Source organism: Bicyclus anynana, chromosome 9 (genome assembly GCF_947172395.1).
Source record: "Bicyclus anynana chromosome 9, ilBicAnyn1.1, whole genome shotgun sequence".
Classification (NCBI taxonomy): domain Eukaryota; kingdom Metazoa; phylum Arthropoda; class Insecta; order Lepidoptera; family Nymphalidae; genus Bicyclus; species Bicyclus anynana.
Genome location: NC_069091.1, coordinates 13,613,539 through 13,636,124, shown reverse-complemented (window position 1 = coordinate 13,636,124; position 22,586 = coordinate 13,613,539). Strand labels below are relative to the sequence as shown.

At 36.9% G+C, this 22,586-nt stretch overlaps 2 protein-coding genes across 5 annotated transcripts in view; one reads left to right on the top strand and one right to left on the bottom strand.

Moving 5' to 3' along the window:
• The window catches only part of LOC112053230 (serine/threonine-protein phosphatase 6 regulatory ankyrin repeat subunit B), an 81,241-nt gene that overhangs the window by 30,662 nt on the left and 27,993 nt on the right, over positions 1 to 22,586 (bottom strand). Inside the window, exon 3 of the mRNA XM_024092592.2 lies at positions 13,087 to 13,188. Within this exon, the coding sequence (XP_023948360.1) occupies positions 13,087 to 13,188 (102 nt within the window). The remainder of the gene's footprint in view (positions 1 to 13,086; positions 13,189 to 22,586) is intronic.
• LOC112053233 (uncharacterized) lies at positions 881 to 10,484 on the top strand. 4 transcript variants are annotated; one of them, XM_052883397.1, is made up of 6 exons: positions 881 to 1,072; positions 1,147 to 1,277; positions 5,861 to 5,900; positions 7,297 to 7,532; positions 8,154 to 9,163; positions 9,306 to 10,484. In XM_052883397.1, exons 1-5 carry the CDS (start codon positions 1,057 to 1,059, stop codon positions 8,499 to 8,501), a joined length of 771 nt encoding a protein of 256 aa, XP_052739357.1. In that variant the 5' UTR covers positions 881 to 1,056; the 3' UTR covers positions 8,502 to 9,163; positions 9,306 to 10,484. The 4 variants fall into 4 exon arrangements, with proteins under 4 accessions (XP_052739357.1, XP_052739356.1, XP_052739355.1 ...); XM_052883396.1 differs by having other exon boundaries at positions 1,147 to 1,280; XM_052883395.1 differs by having other exon boundaries at positions 882 to 1,072; positions 5,861 to 6,107.

Sequence of the window (22,586 nt, the reverse complement as noted above, 5' to 3'; positions counted from 1 at the left end):
ACTATGCTCAAAAAATTATTACTCACTGTACACTCCGTTCACCGTATTTCCCGTGGCCTAGATGCTGGCACTACAACTTACAATATAATTTACAACTATATCGTCATAGTAATTGGATAAGACAGTTATAGTGCCAACATCTATAGTACAGCCTTTCTGAATGAGTACTGTTTACCAACAAACAAATTAAAAATGAGGGTATAAATCACTATAGTGTTTTTTAAATAGCATGGGTACGGTGACAGTTGCCTTATGACGTTCATAATACGTAATATTATCATGAATCGCGGCAAACTTTGAACAGTGAAACGAAATGTCACCGTACCTGAAAAACACTGTAGTCATTTCACACCTAATAATAATTATAAATAACTTGTTCTTAAAATAATGAAAATAGATTAATAAGCTCAGTACATTTAGCTATGGTTAATATATTTTACACACAAATCACACATTATTTAAAATAAATAAGTTATGAAATGATATGCGTTTTATATGTTCATTTCTAATTTGTTTCTTGGAAAATAATAGAAAGAAAGACTGTAGTATAGACTACGGGCAACTTCCAGTCTGTACTCGGTGATACACGTTCTGGCTGCACTGCTTTGTGGCCAATGTTGCCAGCTCCAAAAGAATAATTAAAGTTGTTTTAGAATGAATTACCATTCGAGTGCTTCTTAATGAATATATTCTATATTCTTTATTTATTTTTATTATTTATTTTTAATTAATTTAAAATAACAATAATAAAATTTCGATGCATCGAGTATAAAAACATCGGTTTGATTCGGTGCTCGATGCATCGTTACTTTACCTACAATTATACATCGAGTGTTTGTAATACATATCGATGTTTATCGTCCATCACTAGTTATCAATATTATTGTTTTTGTCTTTTATCGATAGGTAGTAGGTACAGTAATTTGAAATATTTCTTAATATTTATTATCTTAAATTGTTATGAATAATGAATCATTAATTGAAGCTGAGTATCTATTCAAATACAGTTTAGCTTAGAGTGATATTCTATGCCAATAAAATTGTAACCAAGAAACTATGGGTGATCTCACCGGTAAGTATTTTCCTTAATAGCAATTTTATGTTCGAATCCTTGCCTTGCGTACATCAACTTGGCTTCTGTTTCAGAGTTCTCGACCTGGCCTGGTCATCCAAACATATTCTATAAAGTAACGAGCGGTGCTGTAGCATTTTCGGTTAAAGGCGAAACACATGCTGCGGTAGGATTAGCTAAAAAGTCGGGCGCAGATTGTGAGCACGTGGTAATATGTTAATATGATACAACTATGTAACATTAACGGACGTGTCTGTTTGTTCAGGCTATTCTCTCAACTTTTGGACCAATTTTGACAGCACTTTCACTGGCAGGTAGCTATCTGCCAGTGAAAGTGCCAATGATGTTAGAAGAAAAAAGAGGTAGATAAGTTATACACGGACAAGTGGCACGTTAAAACTATGCTAATTAGCAAACCTGAGCTCAGTCGCCGTACTGTCATCGCGCCATTGACAATTGTGTTGTGACACATCAGAATAGAATTGGTATTGTACATTTTATATGGTAATGTTTACACTTTTGTGTTGTGACATGTATGAAACTGATTCCATTTTAATGTTCACAGTACGACACGACAGACAAATGTAAATCCGGCCTATAAATAAATAAATAAATAAATAAGCCGTTTATTCCATATCTAAATTTACATATCTAAATTACATTTCAAAAGTTGTTAGTAGTCTGTTAGCAAGTTTTCTTAAATTATGTTAGTAATATTAGTTAGTAAGTTCTTATTAAATATGGACCCCTGAAAGGGTAAAGGCCTCCTCCATCTTCTTCCACAACTCCCTGTCTTTGCCAGATTTCATCCATTCGTTTCCGGCTATCTGAATGATATCATCAGCCCACCGTCGGATTGGTCTTCCTACATTTCTTTTTCCTAATGGACCTTTCCATCGTGTTGCTTCAATAGTCCATCTTTTGTCTACATATCTTGAGATGTGGCCGGCCCATTTCCATTTAAGTGTGAGTGCATGGCTAAGAGCATCGGTCACTTTAGTTTTTTGTCTGATGGTCACATTCTTCACTTTATGAATTTTCCTAATCTTCAACATGCTTCTTTCCATTGCTCTCTGAGTACATTTAGTTTGTTGTTTTGTTTTGTTTGTAAATATCCAGGTCTGGCAACCGTATAGTAAGCATGGTAAAAGACACGAATCGAAAACTACTTTTTTCAAATGCATGTCGTAATTTCCTTTAAGGACTTCTTTCTGTGACCAAAATTTTTTCCAAGTTATGTTGTTTCTTCTTGTTATTTCATCTTCGTTATTGAACTTGTTAAATGATAGCTGTTTCCCCAGATATAGGTACTCGTTTACATATTCCATGTTATTTCCTTTTATTTCAATGTGCCTTTTATGGCTATTAGTCATTATCTTTGTTTTGCTTACATTCATTTCCAAGCCAATTTTGGAACTTTCATCATCAAGTGATCTCATCATTTCTTCTAGGTCTTTAGAGGTTTCAGCTATTATGACTATGTCGTCTGTGAACCTTAAATGATTTAGATAGCACCCGTTTATTAACACCCCCTTGTTTGACCAGTCTAGCTTCTTGAATATATTTTCGAGTACAGCGATGAAAAGCTTCGGTGACAAGGGGTCTCCCTGTCTAACTCCTCTTTCTATTTTTATCTTTTCTCCTCTTTTTTCCAGTTTGACCTTACTTGTACTGTTTGTATATATATATTTTAAGATGTTAATATATTTTTGATTTACATTTGAGCATCGTAAGGCATTCCATATCGAACAATGGCTGATGCTGTCGAAGGCCTTACTGTAATCAATGAAGGCCAGATACAGAGGTCTGTTGAACTCTCGGTACTTTTCTATAATTTGTTCTATCGTCTGTATATGGTCCACTGTACTAAATCCCGACCTGAAGCCTGCTTGTTCTTTTGGTTGTAGGCAATCAATATCATGTGTTAACCTTTCCAGGAGTATCGAAGAAAATAGTTTGTAAGTGCTGGCTAGCAGGCTTATGGGTCTATAATTCCCTATGTTTAGAGGGTTTCCTTTTTTGTAAAGCAGAATTATGTCTGATGTACACCATTGTTCTGGTACTGTTTCTGTGTCCAGTACCATATTAAATAAACGTAACAGATGGTGTATCAAAATAGGTGCTCCAATTTTAAGAACTTCATTGCATAGTCCATCTGAGCCAGGGCTCTTCTCGGCTCTTCTCGGCTTTTAACCTCTTAATGTGTTTACAGATCTCCAAACCTTCAATTGGCTTAACATGATTTGTATCAATTTCTTCTCCGCTTGTTGTTTGTATTACAATTTCACAGTCATTTCTTTTCTGGTATAAATTATTGTAAAAGTCTGTTGCAAGGTTTATTATGTCGTTTCTTGATTTTGTTTCCATTGAGTTTTGTTCTAGTTTTTGTATCCAAGTTTTATGTGTTGTTAATTCTTTATTTGCTCTTTTGGTACTTCTGAACTTTTTGATATTCCTCGTTATGATTTCTTTCCTGTGATTTCTGTAATCCCTCTTAATTGATTTATTGGCTTGTTTGTAAATTCTGCTAAGTTCATTTTTCATTTCTTTTGTTTTATTCTTTGTGCGTATTAGTTCCGTGCGTCTTTTAATTAATTGGTCTGTCTGTTTACTAAATATATTCTGTCGTTCTACTTGGGTTCTTTTTATTGACTTCAAGCTGTCCGTTATACCCTTTTCCAGAAGGTTATAATATGATTGGATGTTGCTTGTGTCTGTCTCTATTTCTTTGTCTTTCATATTTTTTTGTAAATTTTCGATGTAAGTTTTGATTTCGACTTCTGTTTTTGGAATATTTAGTGCTGTTACGTAGTTTCTTCTACTCTTCCCTACGTGATTTAAAAGTAGTGTAGCTCGCACTGGTCTATGATCAGAAGGAAACTGTATATTGTTCAGTACTTTTACGTTCGTTATTAGTTTCCAACTATTTATCATTATAAAGTCAATTTCATTCTTGGTTTTTTGGTCTGGTGATATCCATGTCCATTTACGGTTTCCTTTCTTCGTGAAAAATGTGTTCATTATAGATAGTTTGTATTCGTGAGCGTAGTTTATTAGACGCTCACCTCTCTCATTACGTTCTCCATATCCATATTTACCCATTACTGGATGGTGGTCTGGCTTGGGGTATCCTATTTTAGCATTAAAATCACCTATTACTAGGACTTTCTCATCAGCTAGTGCATGAGCAGCCTCAATGTCTGTATAAAATTGATCAATCTCAATTTGAGTTGATTCTTCTGTAGGAGCATAAGCTTGGATTATTGACAAAGAAAAACATTCAAACTTTAGCTGTAGAAGAGCTACTCTTTCTGAAATACCTGTAAAGTTGTTTATGTTGTTCTTGTATTTTTTCTTTATCAGGAATCCCACACCGTGCAAGCCTTTGGTTTGACCTATGTAGCAAAAAATGTAGTCTTTATGTTCTTCAATCTTGCAGCCCAATCTTCTTACTTCTGATAGCCCCAAAATGTCAAAGTTAATATTTTCTAGGGCGTAGTTTAGTTCTAGGTATCTTTCTTCAGATGCTAGTGATCTTACATTAAAGGTGCACACTTTTAATGTTTCATGTTTATTTTTGTTTTTGTTACTGTAAGGTGGAGGGTAGTGGTCTAATTCCCCACGATGACCAGTCGGCTTGGGAAATGTTTTGTTTTTAAAATTATTTAGTTGTTGTTTATTTGTTGTTCTGTTCTGGTGGCGGTAGCTGATGATTATATCCTATGCTTTCTTTTCTGGAGTTTGGGCTCTGGTGGGCAGGGAGTTGCTTCTATTCCTCATAATATCGAATGCATTAAGTCTGTTTGTTTTTCCTGTTATTTGCTGTTTAGAAGGGTGTTCGATTGAGTTGGGTGACGCAGAAGTGTTTCTTTTGCGCTTTCCGTTATCGAACTTCCCCTCTTTGATGATTAATTTATCATAGTCTATGAATGCGTATTTGCCTTTCTCTCTTTCTTCTTTGAGTTTTGGAAGAAGATCTCTTCTTTTGTCGAGGATTTCTTTAGGATAGTCCTCCGCAACATATGCGTTTTTCAATTTCTTCTTATTCTTCATGATCTCATTTTTCTTCCAGTTATTGATAAATGACACGTGCACGGGTCTTTCCCTACTGTTTTAGTGTCACTTCTTCCAATTCTATAAACCATGTTTATATCTCTCTTTTCAATATTAATGTTCAAGTCATCGTTAATCTTATTTGTTACAACTTCCATTAGACTAGTGGATGGGCTTTCGTTTTCTTTTATACCGTATAGAATAATGTTATTTAACCTTTTTTGTTTTTCAAGGTTATAAATTTTTTCTTTCAATATATTATTTTCAGATTTCAATTCTTGTATTTCCTGGGTAAATGGTACAAGTTTCTCATCCAATTGGGCAATAATTGCTTTCGTGTGGTTTGACAACTCGGATTTCATTTGATCAAATAGCTGTTGTAGGTTATCCATTCTGGTGGTATTTTGCGTGTTAATGTTATGCAAATCCGGCCTATGTCACTCCATAAAGCATCAGCTATGCTTTATGTAGTGACTTAGAGGTGCCTAAAATTGCCTTATTTACGCATATACAGTACAGGTATTCAGTGATCTTGAGATAATTATATATAATATAATTAAACATAATATATTGAGAATTTCAATATATTATGCTGTCTGTCAATTTAACAAAGTGGCGAAAAATAATGTTATTTTTAAAAATATTTAGAATTCTGTAGAAGAAAGAGTATTTCCATAGAATTCCAAAAGACTTTTAACAGAAAGTTAAGAGTAACTTCATAAAATTTAATTGCAGATTGTAATAGGTCATAATGAGTGTTGGGTGAACAGAAGTGGTAAGTGCATTGAACGTCATAGAGGCAGTAACATGCTAAGTAGTCAAGCTTTTACTAAGTTTTGGATTTCTTGGCACAACTCTGTGTTACAATTTGGCAGAACCAATGATGGAATTCCACTTATACGTAAAGAAATACCTGTATCAGATATAAAATATGTTACATTTTCTGCGTACAATGGAGAAGCTATGCATTGGAAACTGTACTGTGAGTTTTTTTTTACAATATGTATTTTAGATAATAATATGTTTTTCTTTCCAACATACGCCAATATTAATTATTTATTTACAAATAATGCATTTATTTTGCTAATGTCATAAAACAAATTTTTTGCCATAGAATGAGATATAATGAGCTGTAATCTCATATAAATGTAATTTTCATTTGGCATTTTTAAATTCTTCTCAAAAGTCTCATGATATTTTGTACTTATCTGCATTGCAAGTTATTCAAGTTCAAAGGTCACAAAAATCAGTTAATTATAATTATTTCGGTCTATTTATAGCACCAATAAAGCTTATTATAAAAATTATAGAGAATAAAAATTATGACAAATTTTGTTTACAAAACTTTTATATGCATAGATTTTTTCAAAATATAGTATAGCCTGTAGCACTCAGGGATAGTGTAGTTTCCCAATAGTGAAAGAATTTTCAAATAGGTTTAGAAGTTTTGGTGCCTATAGCCATTACATTCAAACACACAAACAATCAAATCTTTCCTCTTTATAATATTAGTATAGATAGAGTAGCTTCAAAGTAATCCTTCTGTAAGAAGGCCCCAACTCCAAACACTATGAAATGTATGTAAACTAAGTGTTTATTAAACAAACATTTGTAATGAGATTGTGAAATTATATTATTAAAGTTTATAGGCTAAAAACTACCCCTGGAAAACACAACAAAACAAACAAGCTCATTGCACAATTATTTTCAGTTGTAGGAATTGAACCCACTGCCTATGTAGAAGCTATTACCAACTTTCCTACTTGCCCGTCAGTATGTCAGTATGTCAGTAGTCGTCAATGTCTTTAACCATTGACCTCTTATAATAAAAGGACGCACAATCATGTAGAAAATTTAACTTAAAAACTGGCAAATCTTGCTTTGACAGTTTAAGAATTATTGGTAAAAGAAAATTATACCTAATGGCTTTTAAATATAGTCCTATATTCAATAAAATCCCAAATTCAAAGCAAATTCAAGCTTAAGAATTGAGTTTAAGGTTGAATTTGCAAATGGGACTACTTGAATTGAGTGTTAAGAAGTTTTCTTTGGCACTCGTTGAGTGGGGATGTTTTTTTGGTTGCTGATTGTGCATCCACTTTTTAATAGGAGATCAATGTCTTTAACTGAAATTATATATTCTGGTTAACTTTAATGATTATTTATTACAGTGCCACCAAAATTAGAAAAACTACAGCCAAAGAAGGTGCAAGGTGGGTTAGAGTGGGTCAAGGGAGGTGACTCACTTCCAAATGGAGCCCTTATTGGAGGTTATGAGAAAGAGATGCTTTATGTAATAAGGGCCAAACACCATGCCATTACATTGGCACCAGGCAAATTCGTACCATCCCTCGGATTAGCCATTATGTCATGGGGTGGTGAAGCACATATAAAAAGTGATTTTGAGGTCAGTTCTTGCTTCTACATATGACATATGTATGATAAAAATTGTCTGATTTATGGTAAATTTACAGAAAACCATCCACTCAGTTTGCATGAAATTTTATTTTTTACAATTCTTATGAAACAATGATAAAAAGTACGGCGCCGTGGCAGAAAGTGTGCCTGCATATCATTGATATTTATAGGCCAGGCCGCCGCAGCGACAATGCTCCGGCGCCGCGCCGCTACCGCACCGCACCGTGTGGCTTCTCCATTAGAACGGGGGCACACGATGCGTTGCGGCGCCGCATCGCAAAGAGCCGTGTCAATCCTTGTAACAAATAAACAACTGAGCGGTGCCGCTCCGACGTCGCAACGCATTCACCCCTCCTCTCCTCGTCCCGGTGGTTTCAAGTCCGGTACGGCGCTGGAGCGCATCGTGTGACATGCCACAAATATTTCTTTGTAATACAACGCAGCGTCACCGCTCCGGCGCCGCACCGCCGCCGCAACGCATGGCCATGGGCATGTGCCTGCGCTCTGAGGGTTATTTTGAATCATACACACCTATATATGTATTTTAACTCTAAGACTGACAATGTCAATTAATATTACTTATCAAGGAACTTGTTGGCAATTTTTTCAGGTCCTGTGTGGTTATAATTGTATTTGGGTACCAACTATCGGCGATATATTACCCGTAGGCGCAGTGGTGGCCGGCTACGCGGGGCAAGAACCACTATACGTGGGTCGTGTGGTTAAAAGCGGCCATCTCCTACTAGGAAAAGTACTGATGTCACATAAAGTTTGTTACTTTCCCTACAAGGATAGAGAATTTTCAAAACAAGAATATGAAATCCTGGTTAATCCCGAAATTTCCATGGACAGTCCAAATTGCTGCGATAAGGAGCGATTATCAGGTGAATCAGAACCTTACCTTGCATATTATGAACACGCTCGTAGTTCTATCTCCTCAGATACAGAATCAGAGTAATTGCCTTACCAGTTATAAAAATTGCATTGTATGAATAACAATAGTTTCCTAATTTCTGGACTGTGATAGTGACGAATTATAGGCTATTTTAAAATGGCGTAATTTCAAAAATTCAAAATTTATAAGAATATTAATATAGATAAATAATTAGTGCTTTATGCAGACAAATATTATAGAAGTAAAGTTTGTGGCGTTGTAGGGTAATCTCTGGATTTACTAAACTGATTCTGAAAATTCTTTTACCACTAGAAAGCCACGTTATTTGTGAGTGTTGTAAGCTATATTTTTATCCCCATATTCTCATGGGAACAGTCCAAATTGCTGTGATAAGAAGCAATAGGGATGATGACAGTTGACAGTTTTTCAAATCTATAATATAAAAATGAATCGCAAAATGTGTTGGTAAGCGCATAACTCAACAACGCCTGGACCAATTTGGCCAAATCTTTTTTTAAAATGTTCGTTGAAGTTCAAGGATGGTTTTTACGGCGAGAAAAATTAGAATTATTGCTGGAAAAACCCTAAAAATAGCCCTTTTCTTTTTCCCATACAAATGATTTGTAACTAAAACGTAGTCAATTTGAGCTTTATTGTTATTGTATAAAGTTCATATTAATAATAATTAGAAAACGGGGTAGGGGTAGGGTAGTGGTAGGGTAGGGGTAGGGTAGGGTAGGGGTAGGGTAGGGGTAGGGTAGGGGTAGGGTAGGGTAGGGGTAGGGTAGGGGTAGAGTAGGATTAGGGTAAGGGTATGGTAGGGGTAGGATAGGAGTAGGGTAGAGGTAGGGTAGGGGTAGGGTAGAGGTAGGGTAGGGGTAGGGTAGGGGTAGTTGAAAGTTTACATCGAGTTTCACGCGGACGAAGTCGCGGGCATCCGCTAGTTGTATATAAATTAAGACTTAAGAGTATGCTAATAGTAAAGCAATATTGTAAAAGTAGCAGGGTATCTGCGATCATTACTTTCGGAGCTACAGGGATTTAAAGGATCAGATTTGTGGCGCTGCCGCGGATCCCTGAAAAACGCCCCATACAAAATGGTACGAACTTATGATGTCGTATAACTTATAATGATCGTTAGATTTGTATGGGCGTTTAAACAAAATTACTAATATCTTAGTTATTTCTGCGTTTATGTTTATAGTTCAAATATTAAAAATTGTCACATTTAATTTAAGGAAGCTAAAACTGTATTAATTTTCATCTAATTACGATAAAATATTTTTAATAGATTTTGAAATTTTATAATCTTATTTATTTTGCAAATATCCAGTCAATCTTTGCTTTTTATGTATAAATTAGTTAACATTGACCTTATTTACCCGAATGTATCATTAAATCAATATATTCAAACCTAGTCATCATCCCCATTATCAGGTGATTAGGTCAATACCAGAATCTTTCATTGCAAATTGGGAACACGCTCGTAACTCTGCAACCTCAGAATCAGAATCAGAGCAATTGCCTTACTAGTTTTTATACAAATTGCATTGTCAATTGTTTTTTAATATTGTTAATAAACTTTTATTTTTTAGTTTAGTTATATTATTATTACTAACGGACGCTCGCGACTTCGTCCGCCCCTAGACCTCTTTAACCCAGCTCTTACAGTAGTATTGCTGTAAAAATGCAGTAATTTCTCCCGTTTTCCCAACATTTCCCTTCACTGCTCTGCTCCTATTGATCGTAGTGTGATGAAAAGTATACTATAACCTGCCCAGGAGTATGAAGAATAATTGCACTAAGTTTCGTTAAAATCCGTTGATTAGTTTTAGTTTCTATAACGAACATACAGACAGACAAACATTTTACTAATTGCATTTTTGGCATCAGTATCGATCACTAATCACGCCCTGATAGTTATGAGGTTATATTTCGTCGGAATCTTTTTTTTTGGAAATATATTTCATGTACAGAATTGACTTCTCTACAGATTATTTTAAGTACTTATAGATTTCAGCATTTATTAATTTTAATTTGTTTATTGTTTTAAGTTATAGTTTTTTGTCCCTGTGTGGCTGTGTATATCCGTGGTGTCACCTGGATGAGGGTAACAGCTAGGGTTTCCAACTATACAGTTTTAAACAGTATGTATTATACTGTTTTTCACTAATTTATACATTTTACTGTTGAACAAATATAAAGTATGTATACAAAATACTGTTTTCAGCATCAAAATGCAGACACATTGTTATTTTTTTCAGTAATGAATGCTAAGTGGTGGGATAGAAATAGACTATCTAACAATTTAATAAAAATGAGCTCCTCATTTATTTTAATTTCAGTTATAATAGTAATGAGGTTTTTAAAAAAGATTGTAAATTAGTAAGTTGTGCGACAAGCTCTAAAAAATATGTATTTACAACAATAAATAAATAAAATAATGTTAATTTTTCTGAAATACTGTTTAATAATGTTCATACACCTGAATATCTATACTTTATTTCTTGTAAAAAAGTTGGCAACCCTAGTAACAGCTGAAAATCAGTGCTGTATGCTCCAGCATTTGCTTGGTTCGTGCAGCATAATGCTGAGCTGGTACCTTTTTCAAGGTTATGCCAAACATGATATGGTGGTGGTTGATGCTTCTGCTACTTAAGTTTTGGTCTTGCTTTGCTCAGGTGGTTGGATGCTACAATAGTGCTTTTGCATTGTGGTGTACGGCGTAGTTTTAGTTTAATAAACGTTTTTTTTTCTTTCTTTTCATTTAATTATTTTATTTACATCTATACTAATATTATAAAGCTGAGGAGTTTGTTTGTTTGTTTGAACGCGCTAGATAGCCCATTCTTAGAGGAAGGATATAGTATATTTTGTCCCCGTATTTTTACTGGAACGGGGACCACGCGGGTGAAACCGCGCGGCGTATACTAGTTACTTATAAAAGAGAAAATACCAATTGTAAATGTCAAGTTTATTTTGATGTGCTATTAAGTTAAAACTTAACCATGCACATATTTATTTTATGTGACAAATATAGCTTGGCAATTTCGTTCGACACTCCCGATGCGGAGCGGGCCGGGGGGCGTGTAGCGATGAATGAAAAACCCACGACTGTCGCACCTAACTTCCCCGCACGCACGATTTCACACCCGCGCAGTCTTTCCCCTCGTCGCCCGCATATCACAAGAGTGCCAGACTATACCTAGGTAGCCTACTTATATCAATAATTCGTCAGTGGGTCTGAAAGTGGGTAAGCCACTACCAGAAGATTAAGTACTTCATACCTAAAACAGCTCTTAAACTAAAACTAGGCACACAATAATAAATATTATGTTTTACTACCCGTTCTTAGTGTTTTTTTTTCTTTTTGACGTTTATTTTTACCCGACTGCGTCAGAAAGAGGGTAATGATTTTCTAGCGTATGCATGTGTGTGTGGTAGATATGTAAGTATATTTTATTCATTCACTAGCGGACGCCCGCAACTTCGTCCGCGTGAAACCCTACTACTACCCCTACCCCTACCCTACCCTACCCCGACCCTACCCCTACCCTACCCTATCCTACCCCTACTCTTAACGGCGACGGAAGCTTAAAAATGGAGTATTTTCTCCCGTTTACTCAACATTTCCCTTCACTGCTCTGCTCCTATTGATCGTAGCGTGATGAAAAGTATACTATAACCTGCCCAGGACAAGAAGGATAATTGTACCAAGTTTCATTAAAATCCATCGAGTAGTTTTTGTTTCTATAAAGAACATACAGACAGACATACATACAAAAATAATGCTGATTGCATTTTTGGCATCAGTAACTATCGATCACTAATCACCCCCTGATAGTTATTTTGGAAATATATTTCATGTACAGAATTGACCTCTCTACAGATTTATTATAAGTATAGATTATGTCCATTTCTTTGGCACGTCCTAAATTTCAAGCGGCTGGTCGGTTTTTGACATGAGAGGTGTCTTTCAGTTCATCAGAACAGATAGTGACGAATCATAGGCGTAAATCAAAATGGCTCTATTTCTAAAATTCAAAATTTTTGAGAATAATAATATAGACAAACAATTAGTGTTTAATCTATACTAATAATATAGAGGTAAAGTTTGTGGCGTTGTAAGGGTAATCTCTGGATCTACTAAACCGATTCTAAAAATTCTTTTACCACTTTATTTGTGTGTTGTAAGCTAGGTATATTTTATCCTCTTATTCTCATGTGAACAAGTACAACGACATATTTAGTGGAAACAAAAATCGAAAACAGAAATAGAAAAAATATATAATTAATAGACTACAAGACCATGGACAAAATTAACCTGTGAAATGAACCAACGTGAGAACCACTTAGAAGGCTGTTACTATATCAGAAAATTATTCTGAGCATTATGCCGCCATTTCTGAGCGGTACAGGTGAGTACGTAAGTAAGTGGAATATCTCAAGTACAAATGAGGAATTACGACTACCTACTTATTAATGACTAATTATTATCGACTAATACTTCTGATATACGCGTTATTCAAGTCTGTTCATGTCACAGGAAAAAAATTCCAAGGGCTTGTAGTCTATAAGTAGGTACAGTTGGCTACAACATGCATGAAGTTTTTATGCCGTGATGATGATGATAATGATGAAGACTTACTCCTCCCGTAGCGAAGGGATCCACTCCTCTCTTCGACAGCAAGAGTTTGACGATGTCTTCTCTCGAATACATCGCTGATATGTGGAGAACGTTGTAGTTGTCCTGTAAGACGAGCAAATATTAGCTGGCAATTGGCATGTCTCCAATGTTTATTTTATATCCACAGATTAATCAATAATATACAGATGGAGCGTACGGCACACGACGGTGTCGTAGCCGCCCCAAATACAAAATTCAAAAACAAATACATTCTCGAGTCAGTACGACACGAACCGTCGCATGAGTAATTTTCAATAATATTCAAGAGAAGTGGCGTCTTATGTTTTTATATATTTAAAAAACTGTTCACAAAACTAAAGTAATAAGATGGGAGTATTTTTTATTGGTAATTATTGATTATTATATTAATTTACGCAATTGTTGTTAGTGTTAAATTTTAAAATCTAAGTGGTTTTGGATTACCAGGTTCTGGGTACGAATCCTGGGGTCGAGCTGTGAAATATTGAGCTTCTTACTTAATGATTATTATCATTAAGTAAGAATTATCATTAAGTAAGTATTATTATCATTGTTTTTATTTCCGAAAAATTCCTTAGTAGGATAGAAATTTACTCTGTAGATAGGAAGTTAATAGGATTACATTTATTTTTATTTTATTTATTTATTTTCATCATTACTTAAAACTAGCTTTACGGGTACCACCTAATTCGCTAGCTTAGCACTATATTATAAATCTAAAAACTTAATTCTATTTATCTAAATACTAGCGGACGCCTGCGACTTCGTCCGCGTAAAAATTGATGTAAACTTCTCTACCTCTACCTTACCCTGCTCTTATACCTACCCAATCCTAACCTACCCTACCCCTACCTTACTCCTACCCTACCGCTAACGCTAACCCTACCCTCCCCCACCTTACCCCTACCCTAACCCTACCCATAACTTATCCATACCCTATCCTATCCTACCCCTAATCTACACCTACCCTAACCCTACCCTACCCCTACCTTACTCCTACCCTACCGCTAACCCTAACCCTTCCCTACCCTTACCTTACCCCTACCCTAACCCTACCCTACCCGTACCCTACCCCTACCCTACCTTATCCTACTCCTACCCTACCCTATACGTTGCATATCCTTCCCCTGCCTCTACCTTGCCCCTACCCTACACTACCCCTACCTTATCCGTACTCTACCCTACACTTTCCCTAAATTACCCCTACCCTACCTCTATCCTACCCTTTCCCTACCCCTATCCTATCCCTACCCTCAGCAAAATTGGTCCAGCCTTTTGTGTGTTTTGCAATGACCAAAAGACTATAATTTCCCAAGCGACTTCTATGCTAATACTATAAAGAGGTAAAGTTTGTGTGGTTGTCGGGGGTAATCTCTGGATCTACTGGACCGATTTGGAAAATTATTTTACCAATAGAAAGCTACATTATTTGCGAGTGTCATAGGCTATGTTTGGTCCTCATATTCACACGGGAACGGGAACCACGTAATTTAAACCGCGGGGCGTCATATAGCGGCATTTTTGCGACTTTCAGAAGTTTTGTATTATCTCCGAAACTATATAACTAATTAACATACTGTAAAGGGCAAATCTTATCTCTATAATATCCTTGTGATTATTAAATAATTTATTTTGATAAGGATTTAAGTTTAGTTGTGTAAATAATGACGTAAACCTTAGTTTAAAATTTAAATGTTTTATTAAAGTACTAAAGGTACTATATCTGCTAAAATATAAAAGATAGATATATGGTGTCGCGGACTTTTTTGTAGAACTTTTAAAGATACATAAACCTCCATACATTTATTTCAGTTATACGCAATGGTTGAGGCAGCGCATGCGAATAAGTAAGTTTTTCGGTCCGACCTGTAAGAGAAAACCCGCGATAACTCAGTAGTTATATATGATAGAAATATAAAATATAGCCTATAGCACTCCCCGATAACGTAGCATTCTACTGGTGAAAGAATTTTTAAAATCGGACCAGTAGTTCCGAAGATTACCCCATTTCAAAGAATTGTTACAAACTTACAAACTTACAAACTTACAAACTTTACCTCTTTATAATATTAGTATAGATAGGTAAACATCTAAATTAACACTACTGGCTATAACAAATACACCACTCGGCAATCCTTGTGAGTTCACACAGAGTACAAGAGAATTTGTCGATGTTCTCAGCGACGACGTTCAGAGTCAACGGAGCTTTTTTTGCTAAAATTGTAAGTACGTCCGCTCGGTACCACCAGCAACTGAGGCCTGCGTCTCCGCGACACGTAACGGTCTGGGTCCTAAACGTCCCAGGCTCACCTGTACTAGTACCTCTGCATTATACACCTTTCCTCTTAAGAGTTAAAGATATATAACACAAGTTCTCGTCTAACCCGCAGTTCATTATATCCGACTATACCTAGTATAAATAACGTTGGATACATTAATGGATAGTATGGGTATACCCCATACAGTATCATGACCGAGTTACTTTCTAACTGGCTTCTCAGTTCTCACCAAAGCGTTTTATAGGACTACTAGCGGACGCCCGCGACTTCGTCCGCCCTTAAACCTCCTTAATCCAGCCCTTACAGTAGAACTGCTGTAAAAATGGAGTAATTTCTCCCGTTTTACCAACATTTCCCTTCACTGCTCTGCTCCTATTGATCTTAGAGTGATGAAAAGTATACTGTAACCTGCCCAGGAGTATGAAGAATAATTGTACCAAGTTTCGTTAAAGTCCGTCGAGTAGTTTTTGTTTCTACAAGGAACACACAGACAGACAGACAGACAGACAAAAAATTTACTGATTGCATTTTTGGCACCAGTATCGATCACTAATCACCCCCTGATAGTTATTTTGGAAATATATTTCATGTACAGAATTGACCTCTCTACAGATTTATTATAAGTATAGATAGATTACCGCTTCAATGTTGCTGAAGCCCATAACAGTACGCAGCAAGAAACCTAAATTTTTGTATGCTTTCTTGCAGCACTTGTAATGTGACTACGAAACGTCAGCTCCGTGTTTAAAATGACTCCCAGGTCCTTCACCTCCGAAACTCTCGAAGCTGGTACCCCACCGATATTATAATTATAACGAAGGAGAGACTGCGCCTTAGAAAACGAAATAATTGCACATTTTGATATGTTAAATTGTAACTGGTTGTCCTCACTCCAATTTAACTACTCGATTGATGTCATTCTATCTAACTCATCTCATCGTCTACAGTCAAAAAGAGCTTGAGATCGTCCGCGAACAACAAGCAGTTTGCGTCCCTGACCACCCGAGGCAGGTCATTTATCACTAAAATAAGCTGTAAAGGTCCTAGGTTGCTCCCTTGACTAACACCAGATCTAGTGAAATACGGTTCAGACCTATAACCCCCGTAATCTACATATTGATGCCTATCCCGTAACTCGCAAACCAGTTCAGAAGATGTTTAGTGAATCCAACCGATGCTAACTTTTTTAAGAGCATGTTATCTACCTACTAAATCAAATGCCTTTTTAAAATCAAAATATTCTGCATCAGTCTGTCGCCCTGTCCAGTGTTGGAACAATATTAGAGATATACGTGAGAAGGTTACTCCTCGCTGGTCGGATTCCATTCTGCGCGTCCGATAGCTGTACGCTGACCTGGTTATATATGCTTTTGTGGATCGCCGACTCTAATACTTTTGCGGGAGTGGACAGCACCGCTACATGCCTATACCCCTCGAACTGTGTTCCTGATCGACCTTTAGGAACTGGGACGGCTCTTGTTAATTTCCATATCTCCGGAAACACAGCATCTTTAAGACACTGATTAAATATGTAATGCAGTGACTCTGCTAGTATCCATCGGAAGTCTCTGAATAGGACCCCTATTATCCCTTTTTGATTTTGTAAAGTTCCAAAATTATAAGGGATCCCTAAGGAGTTGATTCTGAACCCGGCGCTTATAGTCTTCGTGAGCCACTTCTATCATGTTTTTAACCATTGCCCTATTCCGCGAAAATTTATCATAATCGTCCCTCGAATTACTAGTTTTGTAACGCCGGTGATGATCTGCTTTCAACTTTATGTTTATGCGAATTAATTCAACCGTGTACAACTCAGGGTATTTATACCCGGCGAATACAGGATTTCGCTTTTTTTCGGAACCCAGCCATCGATAATTGACTTTAAAATACCATAAAAATACCTCAAACTATCCTCCAGTTCCAAATTATACATCGGATTCCAGTCCGCGGCCGCGGTCGCTGAGTATAGTGAAACAAAATCTGCTTTGGTGGGTGGTTAGCGTCGACTGACACGAGCGGCGCCGTCGCCGCGCGCACGCACACTCTGCCGTCCTCTGATAAAGCACTCAAAACCAGATCCAAACATCTGTCGTTACAATTACTTACTGTGTTTATCTGAGTGAACTCACAATAGGTCTGGCAATATTCAAAATAATTATTTATACACAAAGAACACGAATACCATTGGAGGATACCACCCCAGCGTAAAACTCTTCTAGTTTTGTTCGCAGTCCTCGAACGTTTTGGTACAACAATTCCAATGATCTATTGCGACCATTAATCTCCTGTCTTTGGGCGTTTAGCGATCCTCCGAAACCAAATCCATTCACAGAATTCGACATTCACAGGCCAGATTTCTGATTGACACAATTCCTCATATTTGCTCTCTGGTACTCCTATTATAAATAGGGCATAATCTCGTTCAGTCTTATGTTTGATTTTTTCAACCTTAATTGGTATATTTATTAATTTTTCACGGACGTACTTATCCAGAATTTCATCTGTAGTGTCCTTCTGGAGACGCCATACATATATTTTTTTTCTTTTCCATACCTCTTATTTCGGTAGTTTCTATACTTCCGCCTCTTCTTACTTCTCTATTCGGAAACCTTTGTTTATACAAAAAAATTGTTTATACAATCTCGAATCCGTCATTAAGTGCAGTGGTTCCTCGTGCAAGTTTTGATTTTGTTTGACTGCGTTTGCAAAGGATTGCGCGATACCGCTCGCCGACTTTGTGGCTTTTCTATCAACAACTACCTGCATTATCAGACTTTGATTTTCAGAATTCAAGAAAGAACTCTCCGATTTTGTTTGTAATAAAAGCCTTCGCTTACATTCTGCAATATCCTGATCACGCTTGTTTAAGTCGAGCTTGAGATGGTATATCGTTTGCTCGAGTGCGCTTACTTTGGCCATACCTACTGTCATCTTGCTTGCGACCTAGCCTCTAAAGCTGTCAATCTATTTTCAATCTGATCCATGCGATTGTTACAGTTAGAAATCATATTACTCAAAGCCGCGATATCTCCACAAAAATCCTTAATCTCTTCTCTTACACGGCGAAGCTCATCGCGAAAGACACGTATCTCCATAGTGAGGTTCATGTTACTTAACTCGGTGCCATCCTCCGATACAGTGGAGATGTTATGGGCCTCAGGGGGCCCAATTTAGGGAGACGAAACCATCATGTTTTCGTCCACAGCTTGAACCTTTTTTTCCCGTTTTGCCTCTAGTCTGGAGAGGACTATAATTACATGATAATCCTTTCACCGGAGTCGCCGCATTATCACCTTTTGGAACTTTGCTTTAACATTCCGGACAGGCCCAGCCTGGTTTCAAGACACTTTTCTCAGGCAAAGCAACACATGCCTTGTGATACACAGCTGAACATCCACAAACAGCGGCCACTGACGAAGTTAAAAATTTACCACAACCTTTGCATTTTGCCATGTCTATAAGTAAAACACAAAAGACGTGCGCACACACGGGCCGATCGATTGCAAAAATCATCCATCCTGGGCCTTGGAGATTAATTTAAGCCGTTCCTGTTCATTATTATATATTTATTTATTTGGAACACCTACAGCTAGTAGGTACACAGGACATGTTATAAAATGAAAAGAATACAATGTTAGATGTGTCCAGTCAATTGCAGGTGTATCATCATCATTAACAACCCATATTCGGCTCACTTCATCACGGCCTTCTCTCAGAATGACAGGGGTTAGGTTAGTCCACCGCCGCCAAGCTGGCCCAATGCGGATTGACAGATTTCACACGCGTAAAGAATTACGAGAATTCTCAGGTAAGTATGCAGCTTTCCTCACTATGTTTTTCTTTCACAGGTTTATCGACAAAGCTCCTTCATAATATTTCATATTAGGTATATGTTTTGAACTAAACTTAAAAACCTTCTTGAATCAATTAATTGTTTCATCATCAACATCATTATTATCCGATAGACGTCCGCTGCTGGACATATGTCTCTTGCATGGACTTACAACAAACACGATGGTCTCAAGACGCCACCATCCAGCGGCATCCATTCCCTGCCTGCAACCCTCCTCGGCCCATCTAGTGGGGGGTCGACTAACACTGTGCTTTTCGGCGAGGGGATGCTATTCCAGCACCTTGGGACCACCGGCTCTTCAATTATATGGCCTGCCCAGTGCCACTTCAGCTTCGCGACTCGCTGAGCTATATCAGTGATTATGGTTCGTCTGCGGATATCCTCATTTTTGATTCGATCACGCAGGGTAACTCCAAGCATAACTCGCTCCATCGCACGCTGAGTGACTTTGAGGCTTCTAATTAAGCCCATAGCTAGCGTCTCAAGTCTCGGATCAGTCGGAACAGTGCGTGTTGCCAGTGATCAGTCATCACTGGCAACATGCACTGTTCTGAATTACTTATTTCATATTATATTACTATGGTTATTGTTGAAAACCGCATTAAAACAGTGGCGTAGTTTAAAAGGCAAACACGGGAAGCGTAACATATACGACAAATACAAAAAAATAAACGGTTTAATAAAAATCTAAATCAACATAGACGTAGTGTTAAAAACTATGATTAGGATATCTCCCTGCGACGACGCTGAAGTCCCTACGACAATTACAAAATCGGAAAAACTACTTGAATTGTATGGCTTGTAATTTCTTGCCAAGCATCGACAAGCTATTATGTTAGCTTAGCTCGAATCAAACACCTTAGTGCATCGCGTGATTGTAATCTGTATCAGACATAATTGAATGGAACGACTACAGTGCTACGTGAAAATGAACAAATCCACAGCAAATTCCCTTCACACCTGAATAGCATAATGCAATTACTCATTTATTTTATAAGCAACAGACTATACTAAAGAAATGAAGTCGCTTAACTATAACATCGTAATTCGTAGCCAAAGATTGAGAAGTTTATTTTATTATTTACAAATTAGCCGTTGACTGCAATCTCACCTGATGGTACTTAAGTGATGATGCAATCTAAGATGGAAGTGGGCTAACTTGTTAGGAGGAGGATGAAAACACACCTTTCGGTTTCTACACGATTTTGTCCCGGAACGCTAAATTGCTTGGCGGTACGTCTTTGGGCCGAACTAAGGGCCGATTTCCACTTATTGGGCCGATTCTTATTTGGATTTCCCTATGGCATTTTATATGAGCAGCTATAGCTGTGCCCTGCGGTTTCACTCATGTAAAACTATCTGTTGTATAGACTTCCTCAATTAAGCCCTTCTAGCACGAGAGTTTTTTAACGGATGGACGTTAATAAAGCGTTCAAATATCGTATGATATTTCCAACGCCCAAAATTGAAAATTCAGCACTGCTCGAAAAAAAGCTTCGTGATTTAAAAACGCTGTCGTGTGAAAATATATCTACTTGGGAATGCATTTTGTTGTATTTGAACGCTTTTTAACGTCCGTTAAAAAAAGCTCTTGTGCGAATGAGGTCATAATATGAGTGGCCATTTCGACATAACACCAATTTCACATCATATAACCAAATAATATGGTTGTAATATTTTTAATGACCATAACTAAGTAACGACAATCGTCCTTAACACAATTTACCTACACACGACTCATATATTTTCTCCAAAATTCAAAGCGCTTACTCACACCGGAAGTAATATTCCTTACAAAAACTTTTCTTTGCGTTTCTTTTTAAATAAAGGACGAAGGCGTAAATGAATCAAGCCTGAATCATAAAGGTCGCATTACGAAGACCGTAACCTCTAGGTAGATTACGGTTTGAACACTTTGGACACGCAACAGACAAATTATGCTACTATATCTTAGAAGGAGAAATCTGAAGTAGCTAATTTACTTGTTGGCAAATTGCATAGCCAGCCGCCTTCCTATGCAATTTACGAAGCAAACTGGGATACACGAATAGTGTTTTGGCACAAGCACAGACTACACAAATGGATACTCTGTGAGATTGTATTATTACATAGATCCACTGGAAATAGATTTAAGGTAGGTAGGTAATATAAGAATCAAGATACGGAGAGCCGTGATATCCCTATATATAGTGGATAGGTACGACCTCCGCCTTCGATTCTATAAATTATATATATATATCTTCTTCTATACTTATAATAAATCTGTACAGAGGTCAATTCTGTACATGAAATATGTTTCCAAAATAACTATCAGGGGGTGATTAATGATCGATACTGATGCCAAAAATGCAAAAAGTAAAATTTTTGTCTGTCTGTCTATCTGTCTGTATGTTCTTTATAGAAACAAAAACTACTGGACGGATTTTAACGAAACTTGGTACAATTATTCAACATACTCCTGGGCAGGTTATAGTATACATTTCATTACGCTACAATCAATAGGAGCAGAGCAGTGAAGAGAAATGTTGAGAAAACGGGAGAAGTTACTCAATTTTTTAAGCTTCCGTCGCGTGTACAGCCTTAATGGTTAAAGTTACATAGAAATCATGTATGACGGAAACGTTCTCCTTAAAATTATCTATAAAAACACAACAAAATATATATGTCTATCTTTTATGGTTGACTCACAATAACACGTGTAACTCCCGATAGCTTAGCAGTTCGGAGCTTTCTAATTATATTTGTCTACTCTTATGTTTATAACACTCATCACTCATCCCTAACTAAAAAAGTTAACATTATTACCTATTCAATAAAAAAATAATCATAAAAATCGGTAAAGAAACACCAAAGTTATACAAGAAATAAACTAATGCCGCGCTCGACGCGACTTGCGGGGGGGGGGGGGGGGAATGAATAAAGAAGTGCAGCCTTAATGAGTAGGGTAGGGGTTGGGTAGGGGTAGTGTAAGGTAGGGGTAATTGAAAGTTTACAACGACTTTCACGCGGACGAAGTCGCGGGCGTCCGCTAGTTACTAAATAAAAGCTCAGTATTTTATCTTGACCACTAAACCAACAAGGCAGTAGTAATCTACTACTGTCTTGTTGGTTTAGAGGTCAGGTTTAGTACTAAGTACTATGTAATGTATCGTGACAATACCCTACCTTTTATTATATCCTAGCTCAGACCAATTATTGTATAGGACCTGCCTCGCTAGACGTTACTTTTCTGTCAAAGTATATGATCAACGATCGAACGAATCGATGTTAGATAGTTGTAATCGTGTTTGTCGGTTAAAGAGCTCCGTAAAAATACCATATTGTGTAAAAAACGGGAAAAAACTTCTAGT

Bases quoted from the DNA above. Each gene is read 5' to 3' on its own strand.
- LOC112053233 (XM_052883394.1), top strand. The intron at 6,108-7,296 runs GTGAGTTTTTTT...TATTTATTACAG, and splicing joins TATGCATTGGAAACTGTACT to TGCCACCAAAATTAGAAAAA. The intron at 7,533-8,153 runs GTCAGTTCTTGC...CAATTTTTTCAG, and splicing joins ATATAAAAAGTGATTTTGAG to GTCCTGTGTGGTTATAATTG.